The sequence below is a fragment of the Lissotriton vulgaris genome, chromosome 4_1, assembly GCF_964263255.1.
Source record: "Lissotriton vulgaris chromosome 4_1, aLisVul1.2, whole genome shotgun sequence".
Lineage (NCBI taxonomy): Eukaryota > Metazoa > Chordata > Amphibia > Caudata > Salamandridae > Lissotriton > Lissotriton vulgaris.
This window is the reverse complement of record NC_141691.1, coordinates 1,361,292,270-1,361,314,118: the sequence shown is the minus strand read 5'-3', so window position 1 is coordinate 1,361,314,118 and position 21,849 is coordinate 1,361,292,270. Positions and strand designations below refer to the sequence as shown.

The following is a 21,849-nucleotide window of genomic DNA, read 5'->3' as shown; positions in this document are numbered from 1 at the left end:
GCCTTGTATCCTGAGAAGAAGAAGAAGAAGAAAGAAGGAGTGAATAGCCGTGCTGAAGGAGGAAACAGAGGCGGACAACTGCTTTGGCCTGTCCCGAGTTCGACCTGCTCCCAGCGTTATTCCTGCTTTGGCCTGCTACGGGCTTATCCTGACTTCGACCTGCTCCCAGCAAAATCCCAGCTTGTCCAGCAGCCATCCAGAACCCGGGGGACCTGAGCTGCCTTCACCAAATGGACTCTGTCTCCCGTGCTCAAACCAAAGACTCCAACACATCCTTGATGCAGCCGAATCCGCGGTTCTGTACCCGATGCCCACGGACCCCTTTCGAGCATTTGGCACCCTGCATCCGCCCACCTCCATGCTGCTGATGGTGCAACTCTTGTGCTGATTATTGGCCCCAGCGCTGCTGATCCTAAGCCCAGTAGCTTTGCTCCCACAGCCAAATGGCCTGCTCGTAAGCAGCCCCTATCCGACGGCCCCTAGCATCATTGGCTAACGTTGGGCCCCTGCACTCTGCATCCTGCCCCCCTGGTGCAGCTGGTGGTGCAATTCAAGTGCTGCCTTGAGAAACCTTGGCTCTAACCCCAAACAGCTATTCTTGTAGGTCATTTATTTACCTGCAAATTGATAACACTCTTTCCTCCCATAAGCCCATGTTATGATTTTTCTCTTAAAATGTTGTAAGTGTTGAACTGACTTTTGTATGGAACCCAAAGTAACTTTGATTTGAACCTAAAACTGTCATACTTACCTGTGTTTTGTAAGAACCATGATGTGAGATGTAGACATATCACTCAGAGTAGTCAAAGTAACAAACGTTACACAAAAATAATATAGACCAATTTCTACGTATTTTGAACTGTTTTGAAAGCAAATGCAAACCTTTAATGATTCCAATTTCAATTACAATTGCATTCCTCGAATTTGAAAGCATATTTTACCTACCTGTTGCAAGTTCTGCTTGGTTCAGGAAATCAAACATAACTATACCTTTTTTTTATACTTACCCTATTGGTCTGGATTCAGTCTCTGAGTGTGTGCCATCAGTTCTTGTCTTGGTGAATACAATAAATGCTGAACACACCTCCTGGCATGCCTAACTGCTCTACCACACTACCACAAAGAGAGCGGTTAGTGATTGTCTAATTTAGCCTCTTCTATACCTCTGGGGATCCACTGGACTCTGTGCACACTATACCTTACTTTAGTATAGTATAAACAGAGCCAGCTTCCTACACTATGGGATTTGGTTGCAGAAGTGCTGCAGATTGTCCTGGAGGAGGCTCTTGCCCAACTCTCTCATGCTGGTGCCGATAGGTGGGATTTAGCCATGTTCACCATCTGATGTGGATTTGACACAACCGACTCGCTGGGCAGAGCGATTTGATCATCAGTGGCCTTGAAGTGCCAGCCCTGGCTGAAAACATCTGGCTTTTCTGTGGATGTACAGACTTCTCGATCAGACATGCCCTTTTGTGGCTCCCACCTTTTTGGAGACCAGGTGGATTTAGCGCTGGGACACTTCAAGGAAAATGGGGCTACGGCCAGGTCCTTGGGCTTGTCTATGGCCCCTCGCCAACCCCAATCTGCCTTCTGCCCATTTTGTGGACATGTAAGGAGTCACCAACCGTGCCCACAGCCACCCAGCCACCATGGCCAGCAGGCGAGGGTCCCATAGAACATGTGGGAACGGCAGTCAGGACAGTCCACCACTCCACTCCCCTCCCCCAAGCATGGGCTGCCTCTGAGCCTCTTCAGTCTGCCTACGGATCATCATGAGCATCCATTGGGAGGGAAGATACGTCATCACCTCCCCCACTGGTGTGGTCAGACCCTTTGGAACACCAGATAGTCCAAAAGGGCTACGGTTCCCCTTTGTGCCAACCCCGCCACCCATGCCACCTGCTTTCCTTCAGCCACCAGAGGACCGTCTCTCCTTGCTCCGTCTAGAAGTGCCGGGTCTATTGTCCAAAGGAGCTTTAGAGAGGGTGCCTTCATCACAAGTAGGTAGTGGTTGTTATTCCTGCTACTTTCTGGTGACAAGGAAGGACGGAGGACCTTGTCCAATCTTGGATCTGCACCTTTTCAAACTTTTCTTGAGAAAAGAGAAGTTAAAAATGCTCACGTTTGTCCAGGTTTTGTCTGCCCTGTTCCCTGGAGACTGGATGGTAGTGTTGGACTTCCAAAACACATATTTCCATATCCTTGTCCTGCTGGCCCACAGATGCTATCAGTGGTTCACTGTGGGCCAAGAGCACTTTCAGTTTACTCTGCTACCTTTCGACCTTAGCTTCGTCCCTCTGGTGTTCACCAAGGTGATGGTGGTGGTTGCAGGCTCATCTGGCAAAACTCCTGCACTTGCTAGGGTTTACTACCAACATGCCGAAGTCTCACCCAATTTCCTCTCTGACGCCCCATTTCTTCGGAGATGTTCTGGACACAGTGCAGTTTCGGGCCTATCCTCCCCAACACCGAGATCAGGAGATTCGATATTCATGCTATGGTTCAGATCTTTCAGACTCTGTCATGGATTTCAGTGAGACTGACTCTGAGGCTGTTGGACCTCATGGCATCTTGCATCCTGCTGGTGACACTTGCCTGCTATCATATGCAGGCTCTGCAGTGCAGCATCAGGGAAATCTCTCTGACATGCTCAAGAACTCGGAGGGACCTGCAATTTGCCCATTCAATCATGCAGGACGTTTTAGTGTGAAATTGTTTTGCAGACACACCACAGAGGTATAACTTGGGTATTTATTCTTAGGTAAGTGGTCTGCAGCTCGAAGTCTCTATCAGATAAGCAAGTTACTTACCTTCTTCTTCTGGTAGGGACTATATATTTGCAGTTTCCGACTCACCCTCCTATCCTCCCCGCTCTACTTCATTGCTCTCCGCCCTAATATCTTCTTGGATTCTACACTCAGTGTAATGTGGCTGCGTGTTTTTGAAGAGGAAATAGTCACAAAAGAAACTGATATCTGGATTCCGGGGTGGCCACAATATACTCCATACACCATTTCTGACATAAGCTGCTGACACAAAGCTGATCGAGGTCATCTACTGGTGCAGCAGAGGCTCTGTTCAAGACTTTCCAGTTCCGAATCCTGGGGAATATTAGGGGAGGAATCTGCGGTTAGATAATTTCTGTGCCAGAAAAAGCGTTACCAAAGATAAGAAGCTTGTTCTCTCCTTTCTTCGCCAATTCTGTCTGTTTCCCATTGAAGCATCACTGTTGACGCTATCCTTCCCCTGTTGTTCAGGTTTTCTGCTTCGTCACTTTTAGTTCCTTGCTTTATTTTGTTGTTTAGTTTTTTTTGTAATGTTGGGATAATGATCTTTAAGGAGGCCTGGAAGATTCATTTATCTTTTTGTTAAGATTGCAACATGGATTTCAACTGTTTCTGCACGCTTTGATGTATGATCTAACAATTCTGTTGTCATGTTTGTATATCGGTGGTGAAAGTACTCTAAATTTCATGGTGACTGAAATTAAATTAGTGAATTATCTGACACACAGCTGTGGTTGCAGGGTCTGACTATTTCCATACTACATACAATAGGTTGAGTGTGTAACATGCTTTGTGTGTGAGATCACGGACTAGTTGTCTGAAGTCAGTGGAGTTCAGGTTTTCAACAAGACCTGCCTTTTGCTTGTCTATCTGTTTTTTATAACTTTTTTTCTGGTTTGTTGCAACTTTGGTAATTGTGTTTAAAAATTAGAATTTTTCTACACACATCATTTTGCTTCACTTTGGCTCTGTTATCATGTTTTTCTAAAATAGTCAAGACCATTTAATTAACCTTAATTAAACTTGTGTGCATTAATAAAAGTATGTTTTTTTTATTATTAGGGATAAATTAATACCGGAAAGAGTGGATCGATACAACATCCAGTTTGTCCTTGCGGTTGACAAAACAAATTCGCTATACAGTCAGCAGGTTTGTTTCAGTTAGTGTGTGATGACAACGTACCATAACACCAAATTTCTCTGTTTTGAAAAAGATTGTTCATGCTGCTGGTATTTATTTTAGCTTTCTTTATCCAAATTCCCTTTACACTGTTCTATAAAACGGGGTCATGGTTCGTAGTCTTAAACTTCAGATGAGGACTTCTAAACCTGTATCTAATGGTTCTAGACACTGAGTGTGCACACTGCCCTTCTCCTGGAATTTTAGTTTAGCCCCACATTTATGCTGGTACGTCCAGCCTCCTTTCCTCCAGATTTATTGGTTGCTTAGTCAGGCTTGTGTTACTAATGCATTTTCCCATGTAAAAAGCACACAAATAGATAAGGCAAGAGACATATGTTGCACAACTATATCTATGCCCTATCCTCTGCCTCGCATATTTCCATCAAAATCTCCAGGCACTCTCTAGTTGTAGTGGGCATCAGAAAGAAACACATTAGTGTTAGATGCCTTACCGTAGAATATCCCCAGGCGTCAGACCGGATCCGGAAAGTTTTCGCTAGCAGTACCTCTGCTCGTCAGTAGGTGGCGTTGTACGGCTCTGCGTCGGTCGCCGTCGTCGTATGCGCCAAAATGACGTCATGGAGACCAGTTAGGTCCACCCATGCCCCCTGACGTCAGTTCTTTCTTTTTCAGTGCCAGTAAGCGCAGACGCGGTTAGAGCATGTACCTTAGTCACTTTTTGACAATCTTTTTGAGACTTTTGTCTCCTGTAATTTGGAATCTACTCTGGTGCCCGTAGGGATGCCTGGTTTTAAGTCTAGCGGAGCCTGCCGTCTCAATATGACGGTGGCGGACCCCCACGACATCTGTCTACTGCATGGAGAACAACCACGACTTCCGGTCCTGTATGGACTGTCGGGCCATGCCTGAAGGCCTTGAGTTAGTGGCACAAGAAGCTGCTTGAGGTCCAGCACTCGTCCCAGCGCCGTTCACGGTCCAGGGGCTGCTCCAGAGAACGCTCGCGGGCCACCGCCATCGCTCCATGGGTTCTAAGTCTTCACCCTCGGATTCGTCTAAGAGACTACACAAAAAGAAGTCGAAGAAGCGTTGTCGCTCTCCGACGTCTCCCCATCGGTCTCCAGATGCGGACGAGTGGGACAGGGGTTCTGCCCCTGCGGGTCCTTCGGAGCCTGGGAGTCCCGCGGTCTAACCACCTTACCCAGGTCCGTCAGCGACTCCCGCACAGGTGCAAGAATTTCTTGATAACTTGGATCACCTGTTTAGGCCTCGGGCTCCTGCTGGCGCGCCCTCGGGCCCCGTGTCTGGATCCAGTCGGCGGCTGTGGCCCCGGCGTCGCAGAATGCTGCGCCGCTGGCTCCGGACACGGAGCCTCAAGGTCCCACGATGCCGGCTCCGGCCTTAGCGCCACCCTCGGCTCCGCCTCCGGCCCTGCAGTAGATGCGATTGGTTCCGCCCCGGCCCAGGTTCCAGGACAATTTTGTTCTTATTTTGGATCCGCATTGGGACACTGCGCTGGTTCGGCCCCATCCGACTCCGATCCCGATGCCGTTTGTTCCTTCCCCAGCCCCTTCCCTGCTGCCGCGGTCTGTACCACATGCGGCGGAGGTGGAGGACGACTGGGAGTGGTCCGAGAACCCTCTTGCTTGTCAGTGTGACTCTGAGCAGGACTAGGCGGACAAGTTAGAGGAGGCCGGCGACCTTGATGTCTCCTCTGACCCGGGGTTTGCCTCTCCTCCGCCTACCATGGAGGAGGGCGCTTCTTACACGGTGGTGCTCTGACGGCAGCTGAGGTCCTCAACCTTGACCTCCCTACGGTGGCCCTAAAAACTAATCAACTCACTGAGGTGCTCCAGACGTCTTCCACTTTGTCAGAGCCCCTGCTGCCATTTAATGACGCCCTCACTGACGTCTTATTGGGTACTTGGTCGCGGCAAGCCACAGGGCCCCCTGTGGATAAGAACGTCGCAAGGCGTCATCGCCCGGTGACGGGTGACCCTGCCTTTCTGACCACTCATCCAACGCCCTGGTCATCCAAGCTTCGTCATCCCAGAGTGCCTTTCCCACAGCTCCGCCGGATAACTACTCCGAGAAGCTGGAGCAGTTCGACAAGCGGTTGTTCTCTTCTGCCAGCTTAGGACTGCGGTTAGTGAACACCGCATGCCTATTGGGTCGCTATTCCCACGCGGTGTGGGATACCGTTGTACAGGTGTTGCCTCAGTGTCCTCAAAAGACCCAAGCTGTGCTGTCCCAAGCTGTTGCCGAGGGTAAAGATGCGGCTAAGTTTGCCATTCGGTGTTGTTTGGACACCGCGGACTCACTAGTTATAGCAATCTCTACAACTGTGGCGCTTCGTCGCCACGCCTGGTTGAGATCTACTGGGTTCTCGCCAGATGTCCAGAGCTCTCTCATGGAAGTGCCCTTTGATGGCACTCGCCTGTTAGGCGATAAAGCCAACAGTGCGCTGGAGCATTTTAAGGACTTGCAGGCCACAGCCAAGTCCTTAGGTCTTTCCCCGAAAAGCCCAGCCACTGCTGGTTTTCGTTCCTTTCTTGGCAACGGAAGGGGCACCCAGGCACGTTCCTTCAGCAAGCCTGTGGAGAACTAGCCACAGCGCGGGTGCGGTTTCCGCAGGGGCGGGTCTGAGAATCAGCGTGGGGGTCAGTCCACCTCCACCCTGCTGCTTCTACGTCCAAACCTTCCTAATCCGAGCTTTGGGGTGCACCCCACACCAGTGAGTGGCAGGAATCGCCATCACCTCCCCCACTGGCACGCTATCACATCGGACAAGTGGGTGTTGCAGATGACCCGCATGGGTTACTCGCTTACCTTTCAGTCCACATCTCCAGCCAAGCCACCTCAGTACCACCGCATGTCAGGGGAACACTAGAAACTTCTCCAGCAGGAAGTCACGACCATCTTGGCCAAGGGGGCCATCGAGTGCGTTCCTGGGCCAGAAGCATGGAGTGGTTGTTATTCCCACTACTTTCTGGTCCCCAAGAAGGACAAAGGGGGTCTGCGTCTCATCTTGGACCTCCAGAACATCAATCTCTTCCTCCAGAAGGAGAAGTTCAAGATGCTGACTGTGACTCAGGTCTTGGCTGCCCTCGACCCTGGAGACTTGATGGTAGCGTTGGACTTGCAGGACGCATATTTTCACATCCCCGTACTGCCGGCGTTACCTGCGGTTCACTGTAGGCCAGGAGCATTTTCAGTTTGCCGTGTTCCCATTTGGGCTTACCAGCGCCTCACGGGTGTTCACGAAAGTGATGGCGGTTATCACAGCTCAACTGCGCAGGTCAGGGGTTTCAGTCTTCCCCTACCTCGACGACTGGTTGTTGAAAGCGGGCTCGCCCCAGACAGTTGTCTCCCACCTTCAGACTACAGCCGACCTTCTGCATTTGCTGGTGTTCTCCATCAACATGGCGCAGTCGCACCTGAGTCCCTCTCAGAAGCTCCCCTTCATCAGAGCAGTTCTGGATTCAACGCAGTTTTTGATCTATCCTCCTGAGCAGCGAGTCCGGGAAATTCAGGCTATGATTCCGATCTTTCAGACTCTATCCCGGCTTTCAGGCAGGATGACCCTCCGGCTCCTGGGCCTGATGGCCTCCTGCTGCTGCAACTTGCCAGATGGCATATGCGGGCTCTGCAGTGGGACCTGAAGTTCCGGTGGGCGTAGCATCAGGGCAACCTGTCCGATCATGTCCAGATCTCGGCGGGCACTGCATGACAATTGCAGGGGTGGCTCACAAAATGCGATTGGGTCAATGGCAGAACCCTCTCCTTTCCCCAACTGGAGCACACAGTGGTCACCGAGGCGTCCCTCCTGGGATGAGGAGGCCACATGGGAGAGGCGAAGATCAGAGGCCTCTGGTCTCCGGCAGAGTCCCGGCTCCATATGAACCTTTTGGAGCTTCGGGTGATCCGACTTGCACTTTCTTCCCCCTGTCCGGGAAAGTTTGGTGCAGGTGGTCACGGACAACACCACTGCCATGTGGTATTGCAACAAACAGGGCGGGTGGGGTCCTGGACCCTTTGTCAGGAGGCTCTGCGCCTCTGGACATGACTGAAACATCAAGACATTACCTTGGTGGTTCAACACCTGGCAGGTTCTCTGAACGCCAGGGAGGATGAACTCAGCCGCCGGTGCTTGATGGATTATGAATGGCGTCTGATCTCGGATGTAGCGCAAGGTCTCTTTCAGCAGTGGGTAGAGCTTTGGTTAGATCTATTCGCCACCCAAGAGAAAGCGCAATGTCATCAGTTCTGCGCATTGAAATTTCCAAGGCGGCACTCGCTAGGCAACGCTTTTCTTTTTTTTTTTTTCCTTTTTATTATGGAATATACAAAACAAAAGAAAAATAAGGTCTCAGGTGAATGCAATCAATTTACAACATTTCGGTTCATTGGGCACTGTACAGGATCAAGTAATTAATAGAAAAGGAAAACATCGGGATCATGAGGATTCCTGTGCTGCAATATCCGGATCTCCGCCTGGGGCTTCACAAAGGCCTCCACGATATTGGTTCCAAGCCCCCCACACCTTCCCCCACTTCCGGGGGCAGCCCCTGGCAACATAGACAGCACGTTCTCTCATCATACACCAATCGAGGTCCTCCTCCCATTTATGCACCTGAGGCGGTTGGCAGGCGCCCCACAACTGCGCAATGTTCCGTTTGGCCACCATGCATGCCAACTTCACCCATTGCTTCTGGTAATCGTTGAGATCCGTCGGTTCCCATACATTCAAGAGGCATCTATGGACTTCCATACTTACTTCCAACCCCAGCACAGCTCTCAACTCCTCGTGAACATTCTCCCAGTAAGTTTGTACGAAGGTGCAGTGCCAAAGAATATGCATCAATGTACCCACTTCTCCACATTCTCTCCTGCATGCTGCGCTAGATGCTCTGCCCATTCGCACGAGCAGCGGCCCGGTAACATAAACTCTGTGGAGCACTTTCAGTTGGACCAGGCGAAGCCTCATCTGAACAGCGACTACCTTGGGGGAGGATAGCGCCTCCGTCCAGTCCTCATCATCCATTTCAAGGCCATCCGCACACCATTGCGATCTAATCCTAACCAATGGGTCTTCTGCATTGTTCATTAATTTTCGATATATCAGGGAGATAGTCTTCTCTGGGATATGACCATCAAGGACCCGGTCCTCCAGAGGAGACGCCTCGGGGAGTTCCGTGCCCTCAGGAATATGGGCTAACAACGAGTGCCTCACCTGCAAATATCGAAAGTATTCGTTCTGGTGGAGACTATATTGGTTTGCAAGTGAGTCAAACGTATGTATCTAATTTTTCCCCCACACATCCTTAATCTGAGTTATTCCAATGAGGTCCCATTTATCAAACCCTTTGGATTTCCATAGGCTACCCAGTTTTTCAGAATTAAGCAATGGAGTGGCCAATGTAAGTCTGCCCTCCCAGCCCAAACTTTTGGTGGCTGTGTGCCACACCCATACGGAGTGTGCCGTTGGACCCGTAAGGGGAAACCTACCCGGTCTAGAATACAACGCTCTATCTATCCTGCCACCCGGGGCCTGACCTCTATCCATAGCATAGCCTGGATCTCCGGGGACTCCATACACAACGTGGTTCAAAGCAACCAAATGTGATGCCCAGTAATACCTCCGCAAGTCAGGCAGCCCTATACCACCATCAAACCAGGAGCGCGTCAATTTGTTGAAAAGCTATACGAGCCCCACCATCCCTCAAGAGGCACCGCTGAAGGGCCTCTATCTCTCTGAAAAAAGTCACTAGTACGGAGTCCATTGCATTCTGTAAGGCATATAAAAAACGTGGCAGTGCCATCATTTTAAAGAGGGTTGCTCTGCCAAGCAAAGACAGTGGGAGAGTCTTCCAGCGCTCCACATCCCCCCGGCATCGAGTCAGAGGAGATAAAAGATTATTATCATAGCGCCGTTTCAGATCGAGCGAGACATAAATTCCCAGGTATTTAAAACCGTCCTTCTCTATACGGATGGGGCATGTATGTGGGACCTCCGGGGGATCTCCGGCAAGAACATAAAGTACTGATTTGTTCCAATTTATAGCTAGACCGGAGTATCTCCCAAATATAGTAAGCACATCTAGAAAATATCGGAAGGAGGTCTTAGGTTTAGTAAGATAGAGCAGAACATCGTCTGCATATAACTATATTTTGTCCTCCCATTCCGGCGTCCAGCGCAATCCGTGTATAGTGATGTCCCAGCGAACCCACACCGCCAACGGTTCCATTGCCAAAGCAAAGAGCATCGGCGACAGAGGGCACCCTTGCCTGGTACCTCTTCCAAGGGAGAAGTCCCTGGATTTGCAGTTGTTAACCACTACCCTCGCCAGCGGCTTAGTATACAGTAAGCGCTCCCAGTTAACAAACTCTTCACCAAAACCTAGCTTGGTCAAACCTGCAAATAAATATGGCCATTCCACTCTATCGAATGCAATAGTGGCATCCAAGGACACCAGAACTGCCGGTTCCCCTAGCTTAGAAGCTCCTCCAAGTACTCCATGCAGCCGACGCAGATTCAACGCTGTGCTACGCCGCTGCATAAAACCGGATTGATCCGGATGGATCCAGGTTGTTATAACCTTCACTAATCTGGTGGCAAGGAGCTTGGCCAGGACCTTGGGCTCTACATTGAGGAGCGATATGGGCCTGTAAGAGGAGCAACACGTCTTAGGCTTAGCTTGCTTATGAATAACAGCTATATTGGCCACTCTGATCATATGAGAGCTCTCCTTTCTCTTGACTCTCGAGAAACATGGCGCGGAGATATGGTGCTACTCTATTGGCATTCAACTTATACAGCTCGATAGGTATTCCGTTCGGACCTGAGGCCTTGCCGGAGTTAACTTGCAGTATAGCCTGGGCGACCTCATCATCTGTAATAGCAGAGTCAAGAAAGCTCTTATCCTCGTCAGAAAGGCTTGGCATGACAATATCTTTGATCATATCTCTATTGTCTTGTTTCGTGAAATCATTCCCTGCCTCATAAATCCCCCGATAATACTCTCCAAATTCGTCTTCCACCGCCTGTGGGTCTATAATCAAACCTCGCTCTTGACTATCCAATTCTGGAACTAATCTAGAGGCTCGCTCCCCCTTCTCAAGCCATGCAATCAGTTTCCCGGCCTTATCGCCATGTTCATATATACGGCTCTGTGTCGCATTATGTTGCGCCACGGCGCTCTCTCTGGCCAAAGCTCTATATTCTTCCCCCCGGAGCTTCAGTAGGTGGAGGTCTGTCGCTGTAGGTGATTCTGCGACCTGCCTCTCTAGACGGGTGACCTCTCCCTCCTTGCTGGTAATCACCGCCTGTTCTTCCCTCTTCCACCTCGAAACAATAGACAACACTTCGCCCCTCACAACGGTTTTATAAGCTTCCCAAAGTGATCTGGCAGATTCCACCGATCTCACACTCTCTAGGAAGTATCTATCTGCCACCGTAAGAATTTCTTTCCGTATCTTAGGGTCCTTCAATCTCCACGCCCCGATGGGAGCCACTCTACCTGCTGCCGGAAGTTCAAACGTGAGACTAAGCCATACTATCTGATAGTATCTGACCTCTACGATCGAAGGCGCCGCTGCAGCTGGAATTAAAACATAATTAGGCGGGACAGGGACCTATGCGCGGCCGAAACATGGGAGTACTGTACGGATCTCGGGTTGCGCGCACGCCAGCTATCAATCAATCCCAAAGTACATAGGAACTCCGAAAGCCATCTCTGTGATTGCGCCAGCACCCGGGGCGGACTGCGGTCTAATTCACCATCAAGCACTGCATTAAAGTCTACACCCAGTACTAGCCCGCCCTGGGGAAGCGCAAGGAATATATTACTCAAGTCTCTAAACGTCTCGGACTGAAGCGCTGGCGGCACATATATGGACAGAAGAGTAAACGTGTGCCCCCCAAGCTGACCTGTGACGCTGGCATATCTACCCCGCTGATCAATCCAAGTCTTCTGTACTGAGAAGGGGAGGGAGTTTTTGATCAGTATACCCACCCCCCGGGAACCGGATGTGAAACCCGCATGCACCACCATTTTGTATCCCCCTCTGTGTAAAGCCATGCATTTGTTACCAATTAGGTGGGTTTCCTGTAACAACACTACATCCGGGGAGTGTCTCCTAATGAGTTGACTAACCATCCCCCTCTTGATCTTATCTCCTAAACTATTCACGTTCCAGCTCAGCACATTCATCCCAGATCCTTTTTTTCACGTGCCTTCGAACCCATACGTGAGAAAGATCAAAACTGGATAGTCACCCGAGTCAAAAAAATGCACAGACATACACAACTCCAACAAAAACTCAATCTCTCTAACAAACATATATCCCCTCACCCCCTTCACACCTCCCTGCACCCCTGCATAAGGACAGCGCCCAACCCCAACTCGCAGTGTGCCCGTTGCCCTGCCCCAACAAGTTAACTAAAGATAGTACGAGGGGGAACTCAGACCCCGGCCCCTTCACCCCCCCTCCAAATAGGACCACCCAATTCACAGTCATGTACAAGTTTCATTTGAAAACCCCTCTCCCTCTACGACATTTGTGGATCAGTTAAAACCAGCCTCACTGTTACTCTGTAGCCTCCTCCTGTCTTTCCTCAGATTGAGGCCGTGTGGTGCTGTCCAACCAGTCCGATGCCGCCTCCGGATGATCGAAAAACCATGCCCTCCCATCCACCTCGACCCGAAGCTTCGCTGGAAAGAAGCGCAGTCCCTTTTCCCTCAGTCTCCTTTAACAGGAAGAAAGCTCTGTCTTTGTTGTTGTACCACCTGGGTGAAGTCTGGAAAGAAGGACAAAGTCGTGTTCTCAAAGCGAAGCGGGTCTGCTGAACGTGCCGCCTGAAGGATCATATCTCTGTCTCTGTAGTTCAGCACTCTAGATATTATAGGACGGGGGAGGCACCCCGGGTCTCGGCTGGCCACCTGGCACTCTGTGGGCCTGCTCAATCGAGAAAAAGTTACTGAGGCCCTTCTGCTTTAAGTGATTCAGTACAATGTTCTCTACAAATAGGTCTGGGACCTGATCCTTTGATTTCTCCTGTATTCCAAGAATTGGGATATTATTCCTCCTATCACGCCCTTCATACTCGTCCAGCTTCCGACGCGTTTCCTCACAGCCCGCTTGCAAGGCCCGGACCTCCCGCTGCACTTCCGCCATGTCGTCAACTAGGCTGGATGTCTTAATGTCTAGCGATTTAACTGTTCGAGGCATGTGGGCTGCTGATATTCATATCTGTGCATATATCGCCGCCTAGTGTTGGGTCCGGATGATTGCACATTGTTGTCCTGGAAGAGTCTTCAAAAGTATCAGTAGATAGGTGGCTCTTCCCCTGGACTACAGTGCGCATGGGCATCGACTCCATCCCCAGATTGTTTTTTTCCGCCATTGGGTTCGGATGTGTTTCGGTTCCCTCTGTCGGAATCGATAGTTGTTTAACTTCTTTTACTTGAGACCAAAAGGTCTTTAGGACTCGCGTCGGTATTGTCTATCGTTCGGGTTCGTTTGTTTCATCGACTCCGAGCCAACTCTGCCCTTCCGCATGCTTTCGGCGCGGACGGGCCTACACGACGCTCCAAACTCTTCATCATGGAACGAAGTCCATTTAAGAGGTGCCCGGTGTGTGCCTCGAAGTACCCACACATCGACGTGCACCCAGTGTGCAATAAGTGCTTGTCGCCGGACCACGATATGGCCAAGTGTATGGCCTGCTCCAAGTTCCGGTCGAAGAAGACGCTTAAGCTCCGCCGAGCTGCAAGACTGCAGGCCCAGCGATCGGCACCCCCTCCGACGGACATCTTCGACACGGAGGATGTCGGCGACGACACTATCCAAGATATCACGGAATCTAACCCGGCGTCGGAGGTCGAGGAAGACTACGACGCGGAAGACGAGGATTTCGATGAAGTCGTCGAGGAGGTAGGGGACGACGACGGGGCCATTGCCACCGTAGAGGATAGCTCGGAAGAGGAGCTTCCTCACACTGACTCCGGGGCCAGCCACCATTCTAAGGCCCAGGCCGAGGGATCGCCTTCGGGCCTTACCCAAAGTCTTGATTCCCGTCCCATGGCTCCGCCTTCCGGCCCGGCCAAGGACATTGATACGGCACCACTTACGGTACAGAAACCGAAAGTGAAACCATCGGTCTCGACGCCAGACGTATCGAAACCGAAAGCGCAAGTCGCACTGGCCGGGTCGAAGGCTTCGGAGGCCTCGGCGCCGAAGAAATCCAAGATGGTCGTCGAGCTCAAGGGACACGCCAAACTGGCCGACCCGAAGACTACGGTGTCGAAGCCGAAGGTGAAGACGGCCGACGCGGCTGCGTCGGCGCCGAAGTTGGTCGACGCACTTAAAAGGCGCATCGATACCAAGAAGGTCGACGACCATAAGAAGACCACTAAAAAGCGGCAGGACGACCCCAAGTCTATCACTGACCCGCTTCCAACCGACAAGGCCAAGGGGGCAGCTGCGTCTGCTCCGAAGACTGCGGCCTCGGTCGCCGGCCCAAAATCTGCTTCAGAAGACTCTCTCGAGTCAGTGCGTCCCTCCGCCTCGTTCACTAAAAAGGTCACGGAGTCCCTTCAGCGTATTAGGGAGGGGGCCGCAACTGTCGAGCCGAAGGACACTGTGCCGCCCAAGCCTCTCCAGAAACCGGCGAAAGCGCCGTCGCCGATTCTGTTCACGTTACCGCCCAAAACGGCGCCAAAGGCTTTCACAGCAAAGCCTGGGGCCGGGGGGCCCTTGAAGTTATCTTCGACGCCGAAGGCATCGTTGGTGGTTCCAAGCCCGCGCCACCAACCACTGGCAGAAGAAGAGCGTCGAGAAGTAATCATCGACGCCAACACAGGCAAACTCTCTCTCCTTAAACGGAAAATCACCCCTGAACCGGCTTTGGAGCATTTCCAGATCCCACTTAAGAAAAAGATAACCTCTGCTGGTGCCTCTGCCCCTTTGGAGCCTGCATCACCTCAAGGCCATGAACTTTCACCCCCTCATTCTAATGTTGAGGAGGGTGATGGTGACGACGAGGATGAGTATGCCTACCCAGTCTACTCAGACCCAGAGGATGTGACTGAGCCTTGGTCTGCTGGTGGCGACCCTGGGGACCCGCATTCAGGACAGGAGCCTCAGCTCTTTTCAGCAAAAACTTCCCCAACTGAGGACTCTGCAGCTTTCAATGCTCTAATTGAAAGGGCGGCAGCCAACCATGACGTCGATCTCCATGCTGACCCAGTAGACGTCGATTTTCTTTTTGACACCTTTTCAGTCGCTGAAAAAACTGTAAAGACGTTGCCAATGCTAAAAGGGGTGTTGAAACATGCGCCAGAGGTCTTCAAGGAGCCCACCCGAGCAAGAGTCGTCAACCCACGTATTGACAAAAAGTACAAGGCAGCGCCCACTGATCCAACATACATCAAAGGACAGTTGCCTCTGGATTCCTTGGTTGTCTCCAATGCTCGCAAAAGAGCCAACTCACAGACTACGGGTGATGTTCCTTCCCCAGACAAAGAATCAAAAGTATTTGAGGCTTCGGGGAAGCGTGTTGCTGCGCAGGCAGCCAACATATGGCGCATATCCAACACACAGGCGCTGCTTGCGCGTTACGACAGGGCACACTACGACACTTTAGAGACCCTTCTACAGCACTTACAAGATCAATATAAGGAAGGAGCAGAAATGTTGATACAGGAGGGGAAGCTTATCACCAATGCTTCAATTAGGTGCGCTCTGGATGTGGCTGACACCGCCTCAAGAGCGATAAACACTAGCGTTCTACTGCGTAGGCATGCATGGCTCAGAATATCCGGTTTCAAACCAGACATTCAAACTACCATCCTCAACCAAACTGTCAACCCAGACCACCTGTTTGGCCCAGAAGTCGATACCACCCTCGAGAAAATGAAAAAGGACACCGACACTGCTAAGTCTATGGGTGCCTTGCAGTCACAGCAGTTTCGGGGTGGTTCCTTTCGTCGCTCCAATAATAGAGGCACCTCGAGGGGTCAAGCGTCACAGTCAACGCAGTTCTATAAGAGTAACACCCAACCCTCCTATACCAACAAGGGTCGGGGTGGATACCGTGGCAACAACGTCAAAGGCAGAGGACGTGGTAATAACAGCTCCAGGTCCTCCACCGCCAACAAACAGTGACGCCTTGTCACTGCCCCCCGACCACGCAACACCAGTCGGGGGGAGACCAGCAGTTCCTGCCCGTGTGGAAGTCCATCACCACGGACAGGTGGGTCAGATCTCTTATCCAATATGGTTATTGTCTGGAGCTCACATCCACTCCACCCGACATACCCCCAAAGAGCCGTCCTATGTCCGGCGAGCACTTGCACTTGTTGCAGCAGGAAGTCAACGTCATGCTGCAAAAAGGAGCAATAGAGCTCGTGCCCCTGCAGGAACAAGGTACAGGAGTTTACTCCCTGTACTTTCTGATTCCGAAGAAGGACGGATCCCTCAGGCCCATCCTGGACCTCAGACCTCTAAACTTTTACATTCTGTCGGAACATTTCCATATGCTCACGCTGCAGCAGGTTCTCCCACTGCTTCGGCAAGGGTACTTCCTGGCTACTCTGGACCTCAAGGATGCGTACTTTCACATTCCACTGCATCCTTCACACAGAAAGTACCTCAGGTTCACCATTCAAAACCAGCACTACCAGTTCAAGGTTTTGCCTTTTGGGGTCACCACTGCGCCGAGGGTCTTCACAAAGTGCCTAGCGACGGTGGCGGCGCATCTGAGACGTCAAAACATCCACGTCTACCCCTATCTGGACAACTGGCTCATTCAAGCGCCGACCACGTGTCTCACACCATTCACCTTCTGCACGATCTGGGTTTCTCACTGAATTATCCAAAATCACATCTCCAGCCCACCCACATACGGCAGTATCTGGGTGCGACTATAAACACTCTGGCGGCCACTGCGCAGCCGAATTCAGTGAGAGTCAACAGCATTCACTCGCTGATCCAAAGATTCAGACCTCAACACTTGCTTCCAGCGAGAGTGTTCATGCAGTTGATAGGCATGATGGCCTCCTGCATCTCCATAGTCCCACACGCAAGACTACATATGCGTCAGCTTCAGGAGTGCTTGGCACGTCAGTGGACTCAGGCTCACGGGCAGTTAAAAGACCTAGTGGGCATACAACTCTCTGCATTGGTGGAATCCACGAAAACTTTGCAAGGGCCGACCGTTTCAAGAGCCTGTGCCGCAGATTATCCTGACGTCGGACGCTTCTCTCCAGGGTTGGGGAGCGCATGTACTCCAATACACGGTGCAGGGACTATGGACACTACAGCAAAGGAAGATGCACATCAATGTACTGGAACTGATGGCAATCTTCATGGCCTTAATGGCATTCAAAGTACATCTGTGCAACAAGGTCGTGTTGATCCGGACGGACAACATGACAGCCATGTACTACATTCAGAAACAGGGGGGCACACACTCTCCGCAGCTGTCTCATCTGGCTCAGAGCATGTGGAAGTGGGCCATTCAGAGGAACATTTTCCTCATGGCAGAACATCTCCCAGGCAAGGACAATCAAATGGCGGACCTGCTCAGCAGGCACAGCCACCAAATGCACGAGTGGGAGATACATCCATCAGTACTCCAACCGTACTTCCAAAAGTGGGGTCATCCAGAGATCGACCTGTTCGCCACAAGGGAGAACGCAAAATGCCAAAGCTTCGCCGCCAGGTTCCCACACCCGCAATCGCAGGGCAATGCGATGTGGATGAACTGGTCAGGCAGATTTGCGTACGCTTTTCCCCCAGCACCTCTGATACCGCTGGTGGCGCGCAAGCTCAGGCAACACTCGATGACTCTCATCCTAGTTGCTCCAACGTGGGCTCGCCAACCATGGTACACCACGTTTCTGGAACTCTCAGTGGTACCGCATCAAAGGCTTCGTCTCACACCCAGCCTTCTGACGCAGAGCCATGGCGACATTCAGCACCCAGATCCGCAACAGCTCAACCTGGCGATCTGGCTCCTGAAGTCCTAGAGTTTGGCTACCTCAACCTTCCTCCCAATTGCATGGACATCATTAGGGAGGCAAGGAAGCCCACTACTAGAGCATGTTATGCGGCGAAATGGAAACGGTTTGTCGTCTATTGCGCAACCCACAACATTGATCCACTAGATGCTTCTATTCAGAACATCATCTGTTACCTGTTCCATCTATACAAGTGTAATCTGGCACATACTTCCATTCGCATTCACCTGTCTGCGATGGCCGCATACCTCCAAAATAGACAGCACCTTTCACTTTTCAAAGTGCCTGCCATCAAAGCATTTCTGGAAGGCCTCAAAAGAGTCATTCCGCCACGGACTCCACCAGCTCCTGAATGGAACCTCAATGTGGTTCTTACAAGACTAATGGGTCCTCCCTTTGAGCCACTACATTCCTGCGAGATTCAGTTCTTGACATGGAAAGTGGCTTTCCTTGTAGCAATTACATCGCTACGGAGGGTTAGCGAACTGCAAGCCCTCACAATCCAAGAGCCTTTCTTCCAAGTTCATTCAAACGGGGTAGTGCTCCGCACTAACCCTAAATTTCTACCCAAGGTTGTGTCTCAATTCCACATCAACCAAACCATTGAGTTGCTGGTGTTCTTTCAAAATCCAGAGTCACTGGCGGAGCGGATGCTCCACACCCTTGACGTTAAACGGGCCCTAATGTATTACATTGATAGGACCAAGGATTTTAGAAAGACTAAGCAGCTTTTTGTTGCCTTTGCGCCACATCACAAAGGTAACCCTATTTCCAAGGCTGGTATTGCTAGGTGGATCGTGAAATGTATTCAAATCTGCTATGCAAAGGCAAAACGCACTCTTACAATTCCACCAAGAGCCCACTCCACCAGAAAGTTGGGGGCCTCTATGGCTTTCCTTGGAAACATTCCCTTAGAGGACATATGTAGAGCAGCCACATGGTCTACCACACATACATTTACTAAGCATTACTGTGTAGACGTGCACTCCAAACAGCAGGCAGCTGTAGGCCAGGCTGTTCTCAAAACACTTTTCCAAACTGCTGCAGCTGGCAGGGGCGGCCGCCGCTAATGGAGGGACTGCTATGTATTCTATGCACAGATATGAATTCAGCAGCCCACATGCCTCGAACTGCAAATGCTACTTACCAGTATGCATCTGTTCTTGGCATGTAGGGCTGCTGATATTCATATCGCCCGCCCTCCTCCCCGGCGCCTGTAGCAGCTGCAGTGTTCACATATCATTTCATGGCATGGTCATCATTCACTGAGTTTCACTCCATCTTGGCCACAATGGCTAAAAACAATCTGGGGATGGAGTCGATGCCCATGCGCACTGTAGTCCAGGGGAGGAGCCATCTATCTCGTGATACTTCGAAGACTCTTCCAGGACAACAATGTGCAATCATCCGGACCCAACACTAGGCGGCGATCTATGCACCGATATGAATATCAGCAGCCCTACATGCCAAGAACAGATGCATACTGGTAATTAGCATTTGCATTTTCGCTCGTCTTGGCATGATCAGCTCGCAGTAGGTTAAACTCCAGTTTCACTGTGTCAAACTTATTGTCCAATGCGTCCATTTTTTCCACCATAGAAGTCTGTACTTTGTTGATAGCAGCCATGACATCGGCCAACGTGGGTTCCACTGCCTCTCCCAAAGAGTCTCCCCCAAGCGGCGGAGGCTTCCTCCGTTCCACTGGCGAACCCTTGGCCTGTGCATATCTGTCCATCCTATTTTGATTGTACATTCTTCAACCCTCTTCCACCCTGCGAGGGGTCCGGTTTCAATGCCATTAGCGGGATCGTAATGGCCGCCGCTTTCATGTTCCGAAGCAGGACTTCACACCTTGGACTTTGTATCACACCTCAGTCGTGCATACAATACGCAGCCTGTGTCTGTGGTGCATCGTCGATCGTCTCCGATGTCGCAGCTTTCCAATGGGCGATAGGGAGGTCTACTCTCGTACCGAGTCGGAGCTTCCGGTGTCGCAGACCATGGTTGTTGCATTAACATCCGGCTCAGAGGCACACCACAGCTCCGGGAATCCGAAGGCGTCTGGCCCGAATCTTCCAATGCCGCTCCAGAGGGGTAGAAACATCCGTTTTCGTCCCAATTTTCGACTACTATTATCTTTTCGACTCAACCGTCGAAGTTCGCTTTCGGGTGGCAGGATCAAGACAGGATAGACTTAAAGGAGGAGCGGGCTCTACGGAGCTAAGGTCTCACGCGGCCATCTTGGTCCCGCGCGTGGCTCCTCCCCGGCAACGCTTTTCTTCGCGAGTGGAGTTGCGGTCTATTGTACGCCTTTCCGCCTATACCACTTCTACCCAGAGTGCTGAAGAAGATTTGGCACGACCGGGCCCAAGTCATCCTTGTGGCTCCGGATTGGGCACGAAGAGACTGGTATCCCGAGCTACTCAGCATGGCGATCGATCCCCTGATCCGACTTCCTCTTCGGGAGGATCTTCTGTCGCTGCAGCAGGGGACGGTCCTCCACCCGAACATGTCCAGCCTCCAATTCCATGCGTGGAGATTGAGCGGCGACAGTTGACGGCTTTCGATCTTTCCCCCGAAGTGTGTGATGTCATTCTGGCAGCCAGGCGTCCCTCCACTAAAACGGTATACGCCTGCAGGTGGAATACATTTGTGGCATGGGGCACAGCAAAGGCTGTGGATCCCCTTTCTGCCCCTCTTTCAGAAGTTCTTCTGGTCCTCCTTTCTGTGGCCCAGCAGGGCTCTGCTCTGGGCACTATCAAGGGCTATCTCTCAGCCATTTCCGCCTTTTTGAAGGCTTCCAGATCAGCCTTCTCTTTTTTTTTAAGTCCCCTATTTTTGTCGTTTCTTGAAGGGCATCACACACACGTTCACTCCGGTCTTTTTAATAATGCCTCAGTGGGACTTGAATCTTGTATTGACTTATTAGATATGCGCTCCCTTTGAGCCGCTTCACAGCTGTCTTTTACGTCTTCTCACCTTAAAGACTGCTTTCCTGGGTGCTGTCACCTCTGCCAGAAGAGTGAGTGAGCTCCAGGCCCTTTCTTCTAAACCTCCTTTCCTTTTTGTTCATCCGGACAAAGTGATGTTAAGGAATCGTCCTTCTTTTCTGGTCAAAGTTGTTGTCCTGCCCTTCTGCATCGGGCAAACCATCACTTTGTCCACCTTCTTTCCGCCTCCGCATCCTTCGAAAGAGGAAGAGAGGCTCCACCGTCTGGACAATAACGTGCACTCTCGTTCTATCTGAAGCGCACACTACAGTTCCGGGTGGATGATCAACTCTTTGTCGGCTACGTGGGTGCCAAGAAAGGTTGGGCTGTGCACAAACAAACCATCTCTCGGTGGGTCGTTCTGTGTATTAAAGCCTGTTACTACTTGGGTAAGATGTATCCTCCTGTGCGGCTGCATGCCCATTCTACTCGGGCGACAGCAGCCACTACTGCTCTGGGACGGGAAGTCCCTTTGCAGGATATCTGTCAGGCAGCTACATGGTCCTTGCTGCATAAGCATTATTGCCTTGAAAGCCAAGTCCGGAGAGACGGCATCTTTGGCCGTTCTGTCCTCCGGGATTTTCTGGTGTGATCTTAGTTTGCAGACCCCCCACCGGGGTTGGTATTGCTGGGGTATCTATTCTACTGTAAGGAATCTAACACTAAAGTGTTTCTTTCAGGTGAACAAGTTACTTATCTTCGGTAACGATATTTCTCTAAGAAACATTAGTTAGTGTTAGATTCCTTACCGCCCCACCCATCCATGCACCAGTGGTCAGTATCTTGCATGTCTCTGCGGTCCTGGCGCAGAAAGTCGTGTACAGAGCTGACGTCAATGCGCATGGGTGGCTCCTAAGTAGTCTCCGTGATGTCATCTTGGCGCATACGACGCCACCAACGGACGA

At 51.1% G+C, this 21,849-nt stretch overlaps 1 protein-coding gene across 1 annotated transcript in view; it reads left to right on the top strand.

Moving 5' to 3' along the window:
• SMCHD1 (structural maintenance of chromosomes flexible hinge domain containing 1) overlaps positions 1–21,849 on the top strand; it is a 2,274,803-nt gene that overhangs the window by 1,583,723 nt on the left and 669,231 nt on the right. Inside the window, exon 38 of the mRNA XM_086965602.1 lies at positions 3,852–3,939. Within this exon, the coding sequence (XP_086821728.1) occupies positions 3,852–3,939 (88 nt within the window). The remainder of the gene's footprint in view (positions 1–3,851; positions 3,940–21,849) is intronic.